General features: G+C 44.5%; 1 protein-coding gene across 1 annotated transcript in view; it reads left to right on the forward strand.

Annotated features, from left to right (window-relative positions):
* The first annotated feature begins 10,672 nt into the window (after window positions 1-10,672).
* LOC146171669 (uncharacterized) overlaps window positions 10,673-19,288 on the forward strand; it is a 29,575-nt gene continuing 20,959 nt past the window's right edge. Inside the window, exons 1-3 of the mRNA XM_084586430.1 lie at window positions 10,673-10,838; window positions 13,791-14,020; window positions 16,353-16,547. Of these exons, the coding sequence (XP_084442556.1) occupies window positions 10,740-10,838; window positions 13,791-14,020; window positions 16,353-16,547 (524 nt within the window). The 5' untranslated portion in view covers window positions 10,673-10,739. The remainder of the gene's footprint in view (window positions 10,839-13,790; window positions 14,021-16,352; window positions 16,548-19,288) is intronic.

Genomic DNA, 19,288 nt, shown 5'->3' on the forward strand with positions numbered 1-19,288 from the left:
TAAAGACTGAAATGCGCCTTTTTTTTCCATGGATAACTATGGCTCTGTAGAGTTGAAAATGCAATCAATGTATTTACCAAATCTATTCCTTTTTCACTGGCAGTGCAAGCAATGTAAGAGCAGGTTGGACAAGTGCCACTTGTCACTGGCAATACTGCAAGGACTAAGCCAGCATATGGTTTTGTGGATGCGGAAAGTTATGTGTAGTTAGTCAAGTTTGTACACAGTCGTCTGAAAGATTCTCAACATTTTTACAATGATTATTGCAGACCTGCAATGAGACACTAGAATATTCACTTTTACCTAGAAAAGTGATGCAGCTTCAATAGAGGCAATATGCGAAAATGCCCATATGATATGCAGCAGTATTAGTAGTGCACAATAAAGGTTCCCAAGAGGCTAAAATTGTGGCCCTCCTACAGCCTGGAAATAAAACCCCATATACTTTGCCGATATGCACAGAAATACTGCCTTTTGATAACTAGGCATACGCAGCACCTACCTCCACCATCTGTGCTTGCCTTGGATTGCAATGCCTTGTGTAACGTGCACAAAGGGATTGTACTTTATTTTGCAATTAATTTCGCATGTACATTTTGGTGAACTGTCTGCAGCCACAGGGCCTGCTTTTGAGCTGCATAGATTGTTTTCTCCTCATGGAAGTTTACAGTTGACAAGTGTTCTGTTTGGTTTATGGGGTTTAATGTCTATTGGCTATAAGGGATGCTGTAGTGGACAGCTCCAGAAAATTCTGACCACCTGGGGCTTTTATGTGCACTGACATCGCAAAGTACAAAGCCGCCTTTCGCCTCCATCAGCTGAGAGTAAACCTGTATCTTTGGGATCAGCAATCAAGCTCTCTTATCACTGAGCCACCGCAGCAGGGTACAAGTGAACATGGCTGATCCACGGCATGGAAAGTTTTCCCAGCTGGTGTACCTGTAGGCTTAAGTTCAGGTGCAGAAACATTTTCTACAAGATTTTGCCTTGCAAACAAGCAACATTTGTGCACAACCTGCAAGGAGGCTGCAGTGACAAAGCCGGCACCTGTTTCCAAAGCTAAGGTTAAGCTTGGCCACAAAGCTGCACATGCAAAAAATGAAATGATGCATTTTGAAAACCCCAATGCTCAGCTTCATTCAAAGATGTGTACAAAGCCAAAATTCCTTTTGCCAAACATGAAATCCATGTTTCCTGCACAGCTGTTGTGCATAAGATGCCCATCTGAAAACCGATAATCAAAAGTTTCGCACCTTGCTTAACTGTGAAGAATCCATTTTTATTGCATGCTTCAAGCTTACTCAAGCTGTTGGGCTGTTCCTAATTCGTTAGCATTGTGCAAATTATTGCAGTGCAAGTTTGCCAGCTGGCTAACGTGCATCATTTAAAATGATGCACTCTAGCCCCCCAACCAAGCTTGAACAAAACTAGCCAGGGTTCTTCAATAAATTTGCATTTCGGAAACACCCTGGAGCCTGAAAGTTGCAAGGAATGGCGATTGCTAAATGGCTTTTTTCAGCTGCACAGTGCCTTCAATAAGCTCAAGCGTATGACACTATTTGGCAGTAAAGTCTTCTACTGGCTTGATTGGTGCACTATCCACAAAAAAGCATTGGCACACGTGCTGCGCAAGTCTAGATTAGGAAATGTTAAATGGTTCACAGGGCAAAGCACAAGCTGCTTTATTCTAGGTGTAGGAAATTACCAACATTACAAAATAGTGAGAGGGTACGTACACAGGACAGGAAAGGAAATGGCTGACTAAATATTCTCAGCCTGTGGAGTCATCTGCCTGACTGTTGGGTCAAACGCTATGCAACCACTAGATAATTCCATTCTTAAAAGCTTGGGCTCGCCTCATGACAAAGGCATTAATATTTCTCTATTTTGCTGCATTAAATAGCCGTATTGCTGACACAAGCTGCAAGTCTGCGAAGTGTTCACTAGATAAAACTGCTTTCAAGCAATGTAAACCGTGAACGCCACACTACTTCTACCGTTCCATTAGCACAAGCAGCAAGCATCGGTGCTGGAGAGCTTCTAGCAAAGAACACTCAGAAGCAAACACTCAGAAGCCGCGCAAAAAAAGTGCCTCGGTAGTAGTTAAACCGCTTGCGTTTTTCATTCCATAAGGTAAATGAAAATGCGGTGCCGTTTCGAATGTTATCAACAAAGCGAGGGGTGAAGACAAGAGTAGTAGCCAAAGGAGAAATCTTCCCTACCGTGGTGGCATTCTATGCCATCAAGAGCAGTTCCCTCAAATACCGTGCGATGGGCCCTACGTAGCCGCCGTGCTCATCAATGTGCTGGGCGAAGAAAAAAGGTTAATAAAGTATATTAAAAGCGACGGAATTCGGGCAAAAACAGCGGTAAGCAGATCAGAATACATTTTTTGTCCTGATTCAACCTCCTTAATCCCGGCGTCACCCATTCCTTGGCACTTAGGTGCACACTTCTGAATCTAAGCACAAAGATATAATTTTCATAAAGCACAAACAACCGGCGCAACAAAACGCAACATAATCGCGCCGTCGCGAGGACGTGGGGCGGCCCTTTGACGTCTTATGTCCTTACCTGCAAGAAAAAGCAGCACCTTGGATGCGGGACGTGTTATTAGCGAGGACCGTGAAACTTTGTTATGGGTAAACATTCAGGACAAGAAATCTTCAAAAAAGACGGTCACTTATGCGTCTCAGCACAAAACATGGAGGCAACCATCTTGAATGTTTTTTTTTCTTTTTTTTTTTTTGGTGTACATACACAACAGATGGTGCGAGACGCTACAAAAACGATAATGATGATAATGGCCGCAAATTTTGAAAATTTAATTTGGGCAGAAGGGTGGCGTTTTTCGCTTAAATTAGGCGCAAATCGACGAGTTTATAGGCAGACGCCAGGCATGAAAGGGAGATTCAATTTGTCTACGAAAAAAAATTTACGCCATACATAGCATAAAAGCAAATCCCACTTATAGTCCTTTTCGACTTCAATTACACTCAGAGACAACTTATGGCAGTGTGGCCAAGGCTAGGCAGAAAAGGTAAGATAGGCTGCTGTTCCCTAGCCTTGGAAAAGGAGCCAACTCACCCCTAGTGACCTTACACTTTCTCTTCAATTTATATCCCTTTCACCCGTCCCCTCGCCTTCCACAGGGCAAGCCACGAGGCAAGAGGACCATGGCTGTCCTCTTTCCCTTCCTGTCTGGCCTTGGCCACAGTGAGAAAAAAAAAGGGTATCCCTTAGTATATACATAAAATATACTGACAATGAAACATGAACTGATCGCGCAGCGCCTAGCTTGTCCGTGCGACCCTCCATAGCAGTTGCAGATCCTGTATGGCCCGAGAACTTGTGTTCCGTCCAAAAAGCAAGGTAAGGCACAAGCTTTCTAAACTGGTTTATTTTATTTCATACATACTGCTAGCCTCCTTTTGGAGGCTGTTACAGGTTTGGGGCATAATATAGAAACAGCAAATGACAGGAATACTGACAATCCACAGTTGTCTAATTTTTATATAATTCAATATGGCAGTGTGGAACAAGAAATGGAAAAGAAGGATATGATACAATATAATCACACTGAAGACACATGTTTCACTATATTTATATAGAGGTCAGGCTACACATATATAGGGTACTCAAGGAACAATTGCCAGCCGTGAACTGAACCCATCTAGTGATGAGCAATTAACCACTTCATCGGCTAAACCATTCCATTCGCGGACCGCCAGGGGAAAGAAGGAGAACGTATCACAGTGTGCTCGATACTCGACTAAATGCTTGGAATGACGCATTCTTTCGTTTCTATGTGGTGACAGTTTAATAAATTTGGAAGCTGTATGCAATCAAGAACATCCACACCGTGCGTGCTGCATAGCAAACAGCCTTCGGATACTTGCCGTTGAATCAAACTATAATTGGAGTCTCTATAAAAGTCTTGACCATGAACTGCAGTACTTTATGTTGCTTTTCACCTCATCTTGGTTTGCAACTTCAGGTTTAGGTTCATTGCACAGGCAAGTTCTGAGTGTACCTGAGTGTAACTATAGGCAGGGGTGTTGGAAGAGGAGGAAAGGCAGGGAGGTTAACCGAAGAAGAAACCGGTTTGCTACTCTGCACTGGGGGAAGGGGGTAAGTGGATATAAAAGTGATGGGTAAAAGAAAGTAACAGAAATATGAAGTCAGTACTGTCACATCACAGCCATATCACGTCGCATCGCAGCAAAATCACAGTCTACCGATCAGGCCCGTGGTTTTCATGAAGCAGAGCAGTGCCTGGGAGGTCTTCACCGCAGCCAATGGCATATAATCTTGGCATATAATCGCCGCAGCCAATGGCATGTAATCTTGATTTCTGTCAGAGGGTGTCCATATAGACACTCTAGTGCAGGGCAGAGACATTGTATGTGGTCCACTCGCAAAGAATGTGGCCTATAGTCTCGTCAGACCCACAGGTTGCACATGCAGGGCTATTAGCCATACCTATCACAAACGAATGAGAATTTGTGAACGCTACACCAACCCACAGGCAGCACAGCAAAGTTGCTTCACGTCGGGGTAGGCCGTGTAGAATCCGGAGCTTCAGGTCAGGAGCAGGGGTGCCGAGAGGCCTGTTCTGCTTATGATATAATGACAGCACCACATTTAAGCTGCAGTGAATATGTTTTGTTAAGAATGTTGCAATAAGTGGGTACCGCACGGTTGCTGATTTATCTATACATAGGAGAGTGTCCCCCTTATATGATACAGGGAAAGAAATAACCACATAGCGATCAAAAGGATGGAGGAAGGAGAGACTGATGACAGCATGCTTTCTTGCCACTGAAAAACTGTGGAATAAAAGAAATCAGGCTAGTGCCAAGAGACGGTTGGTTGGTAACTGGTTTATGGGGTTTAATGCCCCAAGCATCTCGAGTCGTATGACATCAAGAGAAGTGGTTATGGAAAAATCAAGCACATATAACAGTAGGACAAAAAAAAAAAAAAAAAAAAGACATACCAGAACTTGCCCAGACATAACAGATAAACAAATAAACAGACAAGTGTAGCAGTATAACACCAAAGCATTGTGCCTTACAACATGTTTACAAATTTGCTTCCATGTGCATGCAGAAACTTGTTATAGCCTTTTCAAGGTCATGGAATCAAGCATGTTGCATGCAAGGGCAAAAGTGGCTGTAAGCGTGGGAAGAAGGTGACACAAGCCGCTGACAAGGAGAAAGCTTTGAAACAGTTCACAGGAATAGGGAACGTAAGGCACAATGAGCAGGTACAGGTCTGGACAGTATCAAGGAAGTGACAGTGGCTGCGCACGATTGCGTCGCATGAATGTGAAATGTGTAGCCTCTCAAATGACGTCAATGTATCCATATGCATTTTAGCGTGCAGTTGCTGTTTGTTTGCTTTTCTTTTTTTAGCGAAGTGGGGGCTTGACTATGGCAGGCCTGAACTGTTTGAGATCAAGTTAAATATTTATCTAAAGCTTTCCTGAGGCCTAAAACTCCATTCGTGTTGTATCTGCGGAAATACGATTTCCCATCATCATTCTGTTGTTCTGTATACTGATGTCCATTTAAAGCAAGAATAACATCAGGAGAATGTGGCTGCTAATATTTAATTTCGCAACAGATGCTTAAGCTAGGGCAGCGCAAAATGCTGAAGCCATTCTAGTGCTCAATAATACTGGGTGAGGTTAGAGCATTGAAGGATACTGGTTCATATCTACGGCACTCACACGCCATGCACGACTATGCTACGAGGGTGTGGAGGAGCAAGCAGTCGGAGGTTGCAAGCCCAAGCCACGGATGACAACAAGGACAAGTGAGCGGATGTCTATACCATGAGGTAATGCTAATTTAAGCATCTAGATCATCATCATCATCCTCAGCCTGACTATACCCACTGCAGGGCGAAGGCCTCTCCCATATTCCTCCAATTAACGCGGTCCTGTGCGAGCTGCATCCACTTGACCCCTGCAATCTCGTCCGCCCCCTGCTACGCTTTCCTCCGCTTGGAATCCAGTTTGTTGCCCAAAGCGACCATCACTTATCCTTTCCTCGCGCTACATGTCCTACCCATGCCCATTTCTTCTTCTTGATTTCCATTAGAATGTCAGTGACGAGTTATTTCTCTGACCCACTCTGCACGCTTCCTATCTCTTAACATTACCCCTACCATTTTTCTTTCCATAGCCCTCTGCGTTGTCCTCAACTTTAGTAGAACCCTCTTTGTTAGCTTCCACGTTTCAGTCCCATAGGTAAGTACAGGTAAGATGCAACTGTTGTATGCTTTCCTCTTGAGCGATACCGATAAACTGCTAGTCATAATCTGGGAGTACTTGCCAAATGTGCTCCATCCCAGTCTTATTCTCCTTGTTATTTCCCTTTCATGGTCCGGATCTGCTGTTACTACCTGTCCTAAATAGATATATTCGCCTACTACTTCAGTGCTTCGCTACCTAACGTAAACTGTTTTTCCTTCCCTAGGCTATTAAACATTACCTTAGTCTTGTGCATATTGATTTTCAAGCCTACTTTTTTACTTTTCCTGTCTAGGTCATCATTCTTTGCAATTCATCCCCTGAGTTACTTAGCAGACAATGTCATCAGCAAATCGCAGATTACTGAGGTATTCTCCATCTACTCTTATCCCTAACTGCTCCCATTCTAGATGTCTTCTTTCTTAGATTCTAGCATCTAGATATCACTGCATAAATTGTTCATGGTTTTTTGTGCACCTATTTCTGCTTACAGCTTTTCTTTGCTTGTATTGTAAGTTATTTGCGTTTATTTGATGAATCCCCCTCCCTATGTAATGTCCGCAAAGGCCCTTAGGGTATTTGAAATAAATAAATAAATAAAAAAATATATATAGGTGTGTAGTGCTAACAGTAAGTGCTGGAGTAGCTCGGTGCAGTAAGCAGCCAACAAGTGTGGCAGTTACGAGACGTGTTGGGTTGAGCGCTGGGGTATTATAGCGTATAAGTGTGTATTGCAACCCAGATTCAATTTCAGTTTGGTGGAATGACTATGCAGGTAATTCATTGGGTATAGGGTGTGGCATGTCCAGACGATACCAACGACAATGGCAACAATGTGGCCTCACAGATTGACACTCATATGTTTGAATTGTTGCTATAAATGTTTTTCAGTCACTTAACAAATTGCTATCCATAGCAGAAACAATACTCATGCACTGAAAAATAAAATGAAAATACTGAATATAATGCACATATATATACCTTGCTACATGTACTGTACATGTAGGGAGCCAAGGATGCGAAAGTTGTCCAGAATAAATGAGCGGCTGCGTCTCCAAGACTGCTGACAGTAAAAACAAAAAATGGCATAGACACATGTAAACACTGAAATGAAGAGAGTGCTCTACCAAGCAGCATTGCATATGAGATATTAGCCCAAGTTTATAGTCTACTAACACGTATACAGTAACAAGGCAGCTGCAAGTGACCTGAAGGAAGTTAAGCAAGCTACCTTCCTGGCCGCATTTTGGCAGCTCGCTGCATTCGTTACTCTGGGCCTCAAGCGAACTACTGTATAGTATTGTGTCATAGTGTATATATATATTTTTTATTTTTACCTACCCTTTCTCCCTATCGTTCACCTCTTTGATTTCCTCTACCCCTTCCTCGCTATCCCTTCCACCGCCCCTGTTCAGGTGCTTCAGATATCAGATACCGGGGCTGGAAAACATCTTTTCTTTCCTTTTGTATATGTAATAAAATAACCACTAAAACAACAAATGCTGCTAATGCTAATCATCTTAAATTAGAATCAGATAAGCAGCAAGCTGACACAGTATAGTGCCTACGTTGTCGTGTAGCATTGTCGCAAGCTCCTGATAGAAAAATAAAATGTATTTGCGCAAAGCTTTGTTGGAAAGAATTTCATTCCTTCCAAAGTCATTTTTGCTATACTGCTTATATATCGATACATGTTCTGATAAAACACACGAGTTTTGCACCGTCTCCAGATTGCTTTCCAAAGCTAGAAGGTGGCACCCATGCCACAGAGATATAAGTAATTGACAAATTGCACGCTAATTTCGATCTGTCATATCTGCAAGCTCAAAAACAATTAAGTACCAGGTTGCTGTTTAGCTTAATTCACTGCTGAATGACACCTCTCGCATTGATTTCGCGGACAAAAATGGACACGACACCCACCTACCGCTGCACTCAGCGCACTATGTCAAAAAACAACAGCAATGACAATGGCTTACGTGAGAAGCGACGGCCGATGTCAGATCGTTGACGCAGACATCGCAAATTTGCTCGGTACCCATGAATCGAACGTCCAACTTTTGCAGTTGAATGGTTTAATGTTAAGGGTGCGTTGCACTACCTCCGCTGCAGCAAAACCACGCCAATAAACTGAGAGACTTTACACAAACACTGCCCGAATGCGCCGACGACGGCCGGAAAAAAAAGAAAAGTCCGCCAGCCCGCCACGAATCTGGGGACAAATTCAGACTCAACTAGGCACATAATAGTCAACATTTAGGTACTTTGTAAAAACATGGCGTTCAATGCGTTTGGGGAAATCTAGAGACAAAATTTTAGTCGAAAAAACCCTATTCATGGCGGGTTTTAGTCACGTGTCTAACGTATTACTACCAAGGTCAATGTACAACTGGTCGCGCAACTTGGAAGAAAGCGCGTGCAGCTGCCTACTGCCAGCGGCATCAACTCGATGATGAGGGCTCCTGCGAACTGTGAGGCAAATTACTAGCGCACAGAAAATAAGATCTGCCAGAACTCCAAAGAACTAGAAAGTAAACATAATATTCTCGCTCAGGAATGAATGCAGTTTTTGTTTCTTGCGTAAGAAAAAAACGTGTCACATTTTTAATAATATTTTAACTTGTTTCTAACGGCCTCTCTCGGCCACTTATTATCCGCTGCGTAGTTGCCCAAAGCTCAGATATGGCTCAGACCAAAGCTTTTTTTATGCGCGGGATGGGTGCGTCATCGGCCCCGGTTCAACGTTCATCGTTGCGCGCTGCGTACAGAGTGGGTTATCTGTAACAAACAGTCAGTATTTTATTATGCTAGTTGTGGTAGAGCTTTACAGCAAGGCTAAGACTGTCTGTGCTCGATGAGAAACTGATTGCCGCTGCATGTGCGCATTTCCGGACGATGGGACAATGCTGCGTCACAGCTCGGCGGCTCAGCTCTGCCTCCCAGGCACGTCGCAAAAGTGGTGGCTTGTTTTACGGATACACGTCTGCATGAGCGGCGTATCGCTGCATGTTTTAATTGAGCGGTGAAGGTGAGATTTTATTGCCCCCAAGACGCGTGTCGCATTGCTCAAAACCTTCCGTTCCGCTCCCTTTGCTGCGTGTTTTGCTTGTTGCGTCCTATTACCGCACCAACGTTCGCTGAACGTGCTTTAGCTGTTATTACAGTGATGTTCCTATTGTCAATGGGATCTTTCTCATGAACATGTTAAATGCTTAAGTTGTAAATTTGTAACCTCACATTGACTCCTCTCAGTGGCAAATGAAGCGCGAGTAAAATAATGGAATCATGAACAGGGCGAGATTTATTGGAGCAAAGCTATATCGTAGATATTTTGACTTCTCAGACGCATTAGCTTCTAAATACTAGTAATCCCAATTTGAATTGCTTACCTAAGCTCTTACAGGTTGGCGTTCTAGCGCTAGCGTTAGTTATTCCGTTCGTTTGTTTTTGTTGTTCTTTGACACTGATATGTACTTTGTTTGTTAGCAAGATTTTTTGCCCTTTTATAATCGCACCGCGTCTCGTTAGGAGACCTACGCTGAGGATATTTTGTTATCACGAGGATTTCATGAAGAACGTGAATGAGCGGTGGTCGCTTTCCCACACTTAAAGATTTCATTGTCGTGAAGCGTCTATGTAAGTAATCGTGAATTAATAAAGCCTGGCTTTCTATGCAGCACAGCTTCACTCATTTATGCCCTTAGTGGAATGCCTCAAGCCATGTGATTCTATCCATGTGCTTGCCGAATTCACTTGAAGGCCCTTGTTCACAAATGTGCCCGAAGAAATAAGCCCCAGAATGCGTTTACATGACGCGCGACGAAAGACTAGGCTAACGACGACGGAGGCAGAACGATGCTATGATAAGGTGGTTAAGATGCCGTAACATTTCAGTTAACGTAAAACTTGACTGTAGAAATCCATGTCAAGTCAAGTTGGCTGAACAGTTACGGTGTCCATTTTTCTGCCTTATCCGAGCATCGTTCTGCCTCCGTCGTTGTTGGCCTTGTTTTTCGTTCAAAAGTAAAAAGACGATCAAATTCCCCGCCAAAAGCACGTTCCTGTGACGTCACAAGCAACGTCACGTGATTGTTGTGCCTCACAGTTCGCAGGGGGCGCTGGGAGACTAAAGCCTCGCTCAGAGTCGACACCTATGGGAGTTACGCTACCATTTGTTCTTCTACCATGTTACTACCGCGTTAATAGCATATAAATGTAGCAAGTATAAAATATTTTGTTAGACAATAACTAAAATGACAAGATAAAGTTTTAAGCATTACTTTTATGCACTCTTGAATATGCATATTATTAACAAAAATACAACAGGTACAAAAAGCAGGGACGGCTGGGGAAATCCCTGACCGTGCTGAACCTAGGTACCCATCAGCCGTCATGGGGAAAGTGGGCGGAGCCTCGCGGGTTCAGCTCGCTATTCACTACGCTCCCATCTTGCACGAGGTGTGAATGCGCTCTGCCTGGCATGCAAAACTCGGGTGAAGCGCAAGACTCTCTGCTGCGGCCACAGCTGATGGGCCACACACTGCAAACCCGTTGGAGAGTACTGGCACACTACTCCCTTGTAAGTTGATCTGATTAATTGCTACAGTGTTAGTAATGAATGCGTTGGAACTAGTTGCCCGCTCAGGAGATGGTGCTGGTTTCAGTATATGTCAAGCTGTGACATTACTTTCAATGGTTAGCTGGTGGCAAATTGGAGAGGGGATATCCTGCTCTCCACTTGTACGGCAGAGAAGAATGTGTACGTTGAGTAATGGATGGGATGGGGTCTTTGGGTTATTCTTGGGGGGGGGGGGGGGGGGGGATACCGGACACGGGTTATGCCGGCCTTAATTCGCGGCGGCACTCTTGGTGTCCGGGGGAAGGGTAGATGGGATGTTGGGAGGGGGAGGGGGGGGTCATCATCGTCGTCGTGGAGTCGCTCTCGTCGTCCTTGTCATTGGCTCCGTCGCCAGCGCTGTGGCCAGCAGGTCAGCAGGCCCGGTGGTGGGCTACAGTCTTGCAGCCAGGCCGGACTCCTCCAGGAAGGCCAGCAGGAGCCGGTGGGCTGCCAGGGGGCTCCTGGCCGGGCAGAGCAGGTGCTCCTCGGTGGCAGCAGGAAGTCCGAGGGCCCGGTAGCCTGCCTCCATCTTGCGACGGTGGTGGGCGTGTGCCGGGCACACGCAGAGGAGGTGCCCCAGCGTTCCTGCATCACCGCAGGAGGGGCATGCTGGGGTGGGGGCCCGGCCACGGACATACATCTCCGTGGGCGTCCAGGAACCTCCGGTGCGGAGGCGTAGGAGGAGAGCTCGTTCCCTGCGGGCGAGCTTGTCGGACAGGCGGTGAAAGCCCTCCCCTCGGCGATCCGCCGATCGGGGTGCAGGGCCCTCACGGCCTTCTTGAGGGGGAGCCTGGAAAAGTCAAAGGCAGATACATGATCAGTCATACTTACCTGGTCGGAGTGGGCCGCTTTGGCAAGTGCGTCGGCCTCATCGTTGCCCTGGATGCCCGCATGGCCCGGGATCCAGTGCAGTAAGATGCAGTGCAGTACAGTAAGATGCAGTGCAGTAAGGTGCAGTGCAGTAAGAGTACGTGTAAACCATGTACCGCTGTTGGCAGGTTGCACAGTGGAGAGAGGAAAATCTTCCTCTCCGCTTCTAGGGGAGAGGAGGTGAAACCAGAAGTTGGTGGCCACGGAAAGAACCGATGCAGTGGCTGTTGTGGACAGAGGAGGTCCTGACATGGGTGGAGGGATGTCACCCTGAGGGTGATTGCCATGCAGCAACTCATGGGTGGTTACCGAGGAAGGTGGAGGGCCCCATCAGCCAATGCCAATTAGTTTTCATTGACAAATGCACTATACCAGCTATCTTGACTCTTCAAGCATTGAGAAGACTTAACCGCAACAAAAATTTTTTGTTCTGTGGAGGGAGTGTTTTTTTAGTAGGACATCAAGAGGGAGTACTAAAAATGAAACATGGAATTCGTAATAGAAGCGATTATGTCAGGAATGGACTCTCAAAACGTTTTATTTTTTATTTATTTTTACTACAAGCTACTACTTGCTCGCATGATGAAAACTGGTCTTTTTTTTAAGACGTTGGATGCAGTAGAGTATTTATGTAAAGTGGGCCTGCGCTTTTCAGTACTTGTTTGTGTGTGATTATGCTGTGCAGATTGGGTTTCTACATTGGGGGAGGGGACCACTTACGCATGTTGGTATTCATACGACTTCGCTACAAAACGGGAGATGTTGACAAAGGAGACTTGTTTATAAAATTGCTAACCTTGCCACAAACACTGCTCGAATACATGTCAGCACCTATGTTAGTGGTCTGTATCAAAGGTGTTGATAACAGCTTGTTCTTGGTCGGCAAAAGTTGATTGCTTGGATCTTTTTATGTTTGGCAGCAAAAAAAAAAATGCATTTGTAACACTGAGGTAATTGGATTTCAAGGAAATTCATGCCACTCGAGTGATCATTGTTGAATGGCGATGGGGTTCAGCTTGTCGGCAAGTGCAAAAAATTTGTCATTCTTACAGTTTGCTTGTGAAAAATTACCGGGAATGGCGATAGTACTTGTATTTTGTTTTCCCCGTAAACTTAAAGGATGCTGTTTTCATTGGCAATGGTCTCTTTGTATTCAACACATGGTAAGCTGTCATCTGGCCAGATTCAGCCTGTCTTCACGGTGCAATTTTGTCTACTTAAATATAATAAGTGAGCAAATTTTCACAGTTAGTGTGCTGAGAAGTACGCTCATGGGATCACCCAAGCCGAGCACTGGAATTTTGCGTGCCGTCACTCTCATTAGCTAAGCTGTTTCATGACGTCCACCACCGGGATCCTAGCATTCCCCGTCTGAAGCTCACACCGTCAATATATCGCAGGCATGCATCTGGCAGGTGAGAAAGTGGGGCGCAGGTTAGTCAGCGTGTTGTGTGATGTCACGAGACCAGATGACATGATCGAGTTGGAATGGGCTGCCACCTCAGGCAGCTCCTTTCATATGGAACCGCAAAATTAGAATTGAATGCCATCGGATATTGTGTGCCATCCACCTGATTGGCTGAACTGTTTTGTGACGTCACAACTATGTGGTCTCGAGCAAGTAATTAAAGTCTGGTATATGCTCAGCCAATGGCTTACTATGACCCGAGCTTTGACCTTGACTTGATCTTTAATTTAATCTTTACCTTAATTAGCCATGATCCAAACCAGTACTTCTCAGAACACTGCCACTGGCGTAACCAGGTTAAGCCTCTTCTAATTTTCTAGATCACCTATCAAACTTTAACCTTGACTTAACCTTTACCTTTACCTTAATTAGCCATGATCCAAACCAGTACTTCTCAGAACACTGCCACTGGCGTAATCAGGTTAAGCCTCTTCTAATTTTCTAGATCACCTATCACTACAGCACTGCTGACTCGTCTCATTACTCCAGTCTTGTTCGTCTTTGCATCCAGTTTTGATGCTTTGTTAACTGTGCAGCACACTCGATAGGCTAACCTGCGTCTTTTTTTGTCGCAGCCTTGGAAGCAACGCCTGCGGCTCTTACTGTCAACGACGGCATCAGTGTTGAGCCTTTGTACCTCACTGATGTTGGTCATGGCCTTTTTGAAGAACGACTGTGTGCTTGCCCGTTACGGCACAAAGTTGGGCTTAGCCAACGTGGTAGTGAGCATGCCACCCACGCATCTGCTGCGGTCAGCCGGCTTCGTGTTATCTTCCAGCTCTGTGCTGCTTGCAGGACGTCGACGGTAATCTTCAGCACTTTTAACTTTGTTCTGGGCTTTTCTTTTTTTTTTTTTACTTTAATGGGACATAGCACTGAGCAAAATGTTTCATGAAATTGTGGTGGAAATAAAAAGATCTTGCCTCATTTAGTACTGTACAGATCGAGCACTACAGTATCCAAAAATGAAGATTTATAATTTTAGTGTGGCACTAAAAATTGCATAAAACCAGCTGAAGTGACTTCTTGCGGGGAAACGGTGTCATTATCAGCGTAGTACCCCACGTGACCACATCTCAGGAAAATTATCACTAACATTTTTAAGTTGATGGTGTTCTTTTTTTCTTTTCTTTTTTTCAGGGGTTCTTGTTCTGTATTTGTGCTCTCTCGAGTGTCCTTTAATATAAATCATTCCTCCTTTCACATTGCCTATGATGTGTCTCTAGCGCCTCTCACTCATGGTGCCACAGGGCTGTGAATTCCTTGACTGAAGCGGTAACCACAGTCCGTTAAAACTTTATTGACGAGGCATACATTCTACAGGCATACAGAACAACCCTGCAAAATGTGAGGAGTGTAGTTTCAGTATACTAGAAGCACAGAACCGGACCTACAAAGGGTTAGAAACTGTGAGAAAAAGTGGGGGGGCGTGGTGGCAGCGTTTGGCGAGCGGGGCACTGCTTGCATGCTGGTAGGTGGTGCTACAAGAGATGCATCGCTGGCCTTAAAGCTGTGTATTCGTGCTTCTATGTTATGAATAATAAGCTTACCTACTTTAATGTTTTGTCTTTCTAATCATGGACATATCAGACTATTTCATGATCCTTTTCGTGCTCAATATATCCAGGTTTGACTGTATTTCCAGTCTCTCCTCATTGGTCATACCCAGACCTGGCCTCCTTCTGAGAAGTCATTTGAATAACCTGTGCGAGACCCGTAGCGTTCAAATTAGTGTGCTGCTGATACCATAGACTTGTGTCGTGCATTGTGCAAGGTTGCGCTGACAGTTCGAATGGTTTGGATTTTCGATTTATCGCGGTTTTACTGTGCCTCATATTTAGATGATTTGCATGAAACATTAGGGCACCTTATCTGAGTCCAGGGCCTAGCTTCTTCACTGTATGTCGGAGCAGCTGGCAATGAGCAGGTCAGAAAGATGCTCATGTTTTCACCACCCTTCTGGCCGTGCACATAGCAGCCACTATGACCTTGGTACAAACTGTGTAGTATATGGATGCTGCTTATGTATGATTCAGACAAAAAAACAATCTGTAGTGTTAGCGCTCCTGCCGTTTGTTTTATTGCGAAAGCTTTAATAGCTTATTTAAAAGTCAAATATATAGAAATTACAATGACATGATCGGTGTCACAGCATGTAGCATCACATGTGGAAAAGTGAAAAACGAGTTGAGAGAGAGAGAGAAAGCCTGGCAGAATGCATATGCTCATTGAGAGAATAGAGCTCATGCCAATTGCTATGGCAGTAGAGGTGGCTATCACAGAATGCCTCGTGTATCAGTGCATCAGCTGCGATGGCAGAGTACACTATAGAGGCAGCACCAACGGAAGCCAGTTGCTCACAAGTGCTAGGTAGTGTTCGTATGATGCGCAAAGATTATCACGTGACACATGCTGTAGCATGAAGTATACGTCATCAATTGCAGTGGCGATAAAGGAGCAGTCACTCACGGTTGTTATGAATAGTAGTAGTAGTAGTAGTAGTAGTTAGTAGCCTGTGTTGGGATGGAGCATACTTTGCGGCTGTGTTCTTGTGTGCTGACGTCGTGGGTGTCATTGCCTTGGAGCGTCAGTACAATCGCAAGTTGGCAACCAATGAGTGGACGCCCACGTGTTCAGGAGTATAGCGCCGTCACAAAGAGGTTGTTATTTTGGACTAGGCCACAAAGTGCGGAGGATATGTGGCTTGCCAAGCCAGGTGCCAGGGAGTACAGATGCCACTGCAAAGAGGAGAGGGTAACATATTATGCTCGAAGATTTGGCATGTTTTCCGAGCTTAATAATATAACACGTGAGGAAACCGGTGACTGCAAATTAAGGCTCTGTATGCACCACTGAGCAGTCGCCTGTAAAATGCTGAAACAAGACTTGTGCTCCATACCTCTCAACCACTAATGGCAATCTGCTAGTTAACGACAGCTTTCCCTGAACTATCTGATATTTGAATATGCTTACCTGTAAATTTTTTTAGAAGACATGGTGGTATTTTTAAATATTCTTTAAAAATGTGTTCTGCCTATTTTGGTTGAAGAAACTTGCATGTAGCAACAGGAAGCCACATTTGCTCTCTTCACTGGTAGCCATCACTTATTTTCCTCTTTTTTTTTTTTCCTTTGCAGGCTTGGGCGTACAGCTTTAGTTCCGTGCTTCCTTTGGCTGCAGTTTGAGGCGTACCACAATTTTGAAGGGGGAAGGTGGTTAAACACATTCTACATGGCATGGTTGCAGCTTGCCCTTGCTTGCGCCACATTCGTCTTAGCTTTTGCTCACACTTTGTTCCTCATCAAGATCCAGCTGCGTGGCGGTGCGTTCAGGTAAGCAGAGCGCTCTGTTGCTTATTTTTTTGCTGGGAATAGAGCAGGCTTTGTTCCATCTATCACGTTACTTTCTCTAAGCCATAGAGAATGCTGTTGCATTAGCATAGCAAAGCACCGTGAATCAATGTACCAACATTTTGCTCACATTTTATTTGTCACGTGTGATTGTTTGTATGTGTTGAAAGAATTTTTTTTCAAGTAATGTGACTTCCTTTTTTTTACTTCTCATGCATACCCATTTTATGTGGAGAGTTTCAGAGAAATTAGTTATTGCTACAAAAGGGCTGCTGCATATGCCAGTAGCCTGTCATGTTGTCTGAACTACAGTGAGCTCATGATAATGAGAAAACTGAAAAAATTGACCGTTATAACCACTTATGATCAGAAATCACCCGCACACATCCATATTTGCTTTGGATGCAAACAGTAGTTGTTGTAGAATGCAGGTACTAGTACCAAAAAATTAACATTTGACTCCCTATTCAGCTGCTAAATTGGTGCATCGTGCGTTAGGTATGGTAATGAAATCCAATAGCAGCTGTGACTTCATGATCGCGCAGTGCATGAATCAAACTGCTACGCATACATTGGGTTAGATCGCCTATCCAGACAGCGGTGCTCCCGCTTTTCAAAGAATTGTCAAGATTGTTAACTGCGCTAATTTTTACTTGTTCACGAGAGCACCCACTTCGAATACTTGTCTCAGATCTGCTGCTTCGTCACAAGACTTGGGCTTTTCGATTTGCCGGTATTGTGACAATCCACTCAGCTTAAGAATGCTCCATAAATGCACTTCTGCCTTATCGCACGGTCGGCCGCTGTCAGCATTGTTGCCAGTTTCTTTTCTTCTCTCTCTCTCTCTCTCTTTCACTTCAGCATCTGGCACCATCTTCCGACACACTGTATCAACTTGGCATCCAGGATCGGTGCACACGAAGTGGTCATTGCCAATCGCGGATGCCGCAAGCGTCTGCAAAACTTTTGTTAGCTCTCGGCATTGTTCTACTTCCAGATTTTAGAATTTTTCAGTGGCGCGGATATAGTAGTACTAAAATGAGACTTTCATTCAGCCAAAAATTACAGGTTGAACACGTTGACAACTTGAGCGACCAGTCGATGCTGTTTTTCTTCTTCTGCGCCAAGCAAGTCTAGCCAGGCAGTTGGGCAGTAGCAGAGGCAATGGGATAGATTTGCATAGGTAGTGGGACATTTAAGACAGGACGGGTCAGATCAATAGCAATTAAAGAGGTTATAAGCATAGTGAAAGTGGTCTGCTATTCTGCAATTTCTTTGCCATCGACAATGGCATTCTGTGTTGCTCATACTCAGAGATCACACTGTAAGTTCATCAACCGGATCAGCATCACTACTGCATTGAACACCTCTGTTCTAAGGTAATGATGATGCACCTGCAGAATTTAGGTTTCGCCTCACTGTTGCCCTATTAACTCTGGGTCTCCAAGCATATTGTTGGGACGCGGGTCTTAATATCGCGAAAAATGGTCAAAAATGGCAATTCTTAAAAATTGCTGTTTTGAAGTCTTCAATGTCCCGACTATGCCTCTACAAAATATTATAGCTCAATTCCTACTCAAAGTATTAAAATAACGGCAATTTAGAAACGTCGGTGAGCCGAAATTGAACGCCAAACGCGAAAATTTGCACCATTTTCAAGCCGCCGTAGCTCCGCGCGGCGCGAACCGATAGGCGCCATCTTAGACTCGTTTGAAAGCTCGTTTCCCGCTCTCTCTCCTGGCGTCTCTCAACACGCTGTAGGTGTTCGCACAGCCACGGCCGGTCTCGAAGGAGAGAGCGCGCGCTCTTTCTTACAGCCTTCTCAATCGCGGCGGGAACAATGGGAACTTTTCTCCTTGAGTTACGCTCTCGGCCACCGCAAGGGGCGCGACCTGCTCACTGTTCGCTCCGCGTCTGCTTCAGCGGCGGCGGGAGGCTTTTGCCTGGCTTCGCGCTGTCGCTCGCGAGTTTCGTGGTGAGTGCAGCCCCGAAATTAAAAAGCACAGATGGTAGATGCTGCAGCGGCATGTCGTCAACGTACCACACGTGAATGGATATAAAAAACATTGTCGTTCAGCAAACGCTCGACAAGCATAGCATACGTTGCGGCACGGTAGCTACTTTTGTCCATTTTAATCCAAATTTTCGCCAAGCCTGTACAAGAATAGGAACAAAAAGAAAACAATGAACAGTGATCACATCGAAGCTTCTTCAAGGCTAACATGACAGCAACTCGTCTGCAACAGCAAAACGGTCTTTCAGCGCTAGATGCGAAACCATTCATGTAGCACCGAAGATGAAAATAATTTCATAAATTGCGAAATGCTTACATGATATAAAGTATTAGTATAACAGTCAAAGTAAACGTTGTAGGGTTGAGTTTTGAATGTTATTACAATTCATATATTAGGCAATGTGTGGTATTATAAACAATATTTTAATTTTGCAAATAAACATTGTTTTAATGAAATTTTTGCACGATATTATGCTTATTATGAAAACAAAAAATGGTTTGATATACATGACACCACTTGTGCTCGAAGGGGTAAAAAATGCCAATAAATGATGAAGGTGATACTCGATGTAGTGGCTTACAAATGAGCTCACCTGCTATATCGAAAGTATGCAAGAAACTTCTAAAGCGTTAAAGAAGGACACTCTCACTGAAGACTCATTTCAAGCCTTATTTAGCGATCCATTGAGACTCTCTTCGGGAAAGTATA

The sequence above is a fragment of the Amblyomma maculatum genome, unplaced genomic scaffold, assembly GCF_055883805.1.
Source record: "Amblyomma maculatum isolate TAMU_Amacu unplaced genomic scaffold, ASM5588380v1 scaffold_19, whole genome shotgun sequence".
Classification (NCBI taxonomy): domain Eukaryota; kingdom Metazoa; phylum Arthropoda; class Arachnida; order Ixodida; family Ixodidae; genus Amblyomma; species Amblyomma maculatum.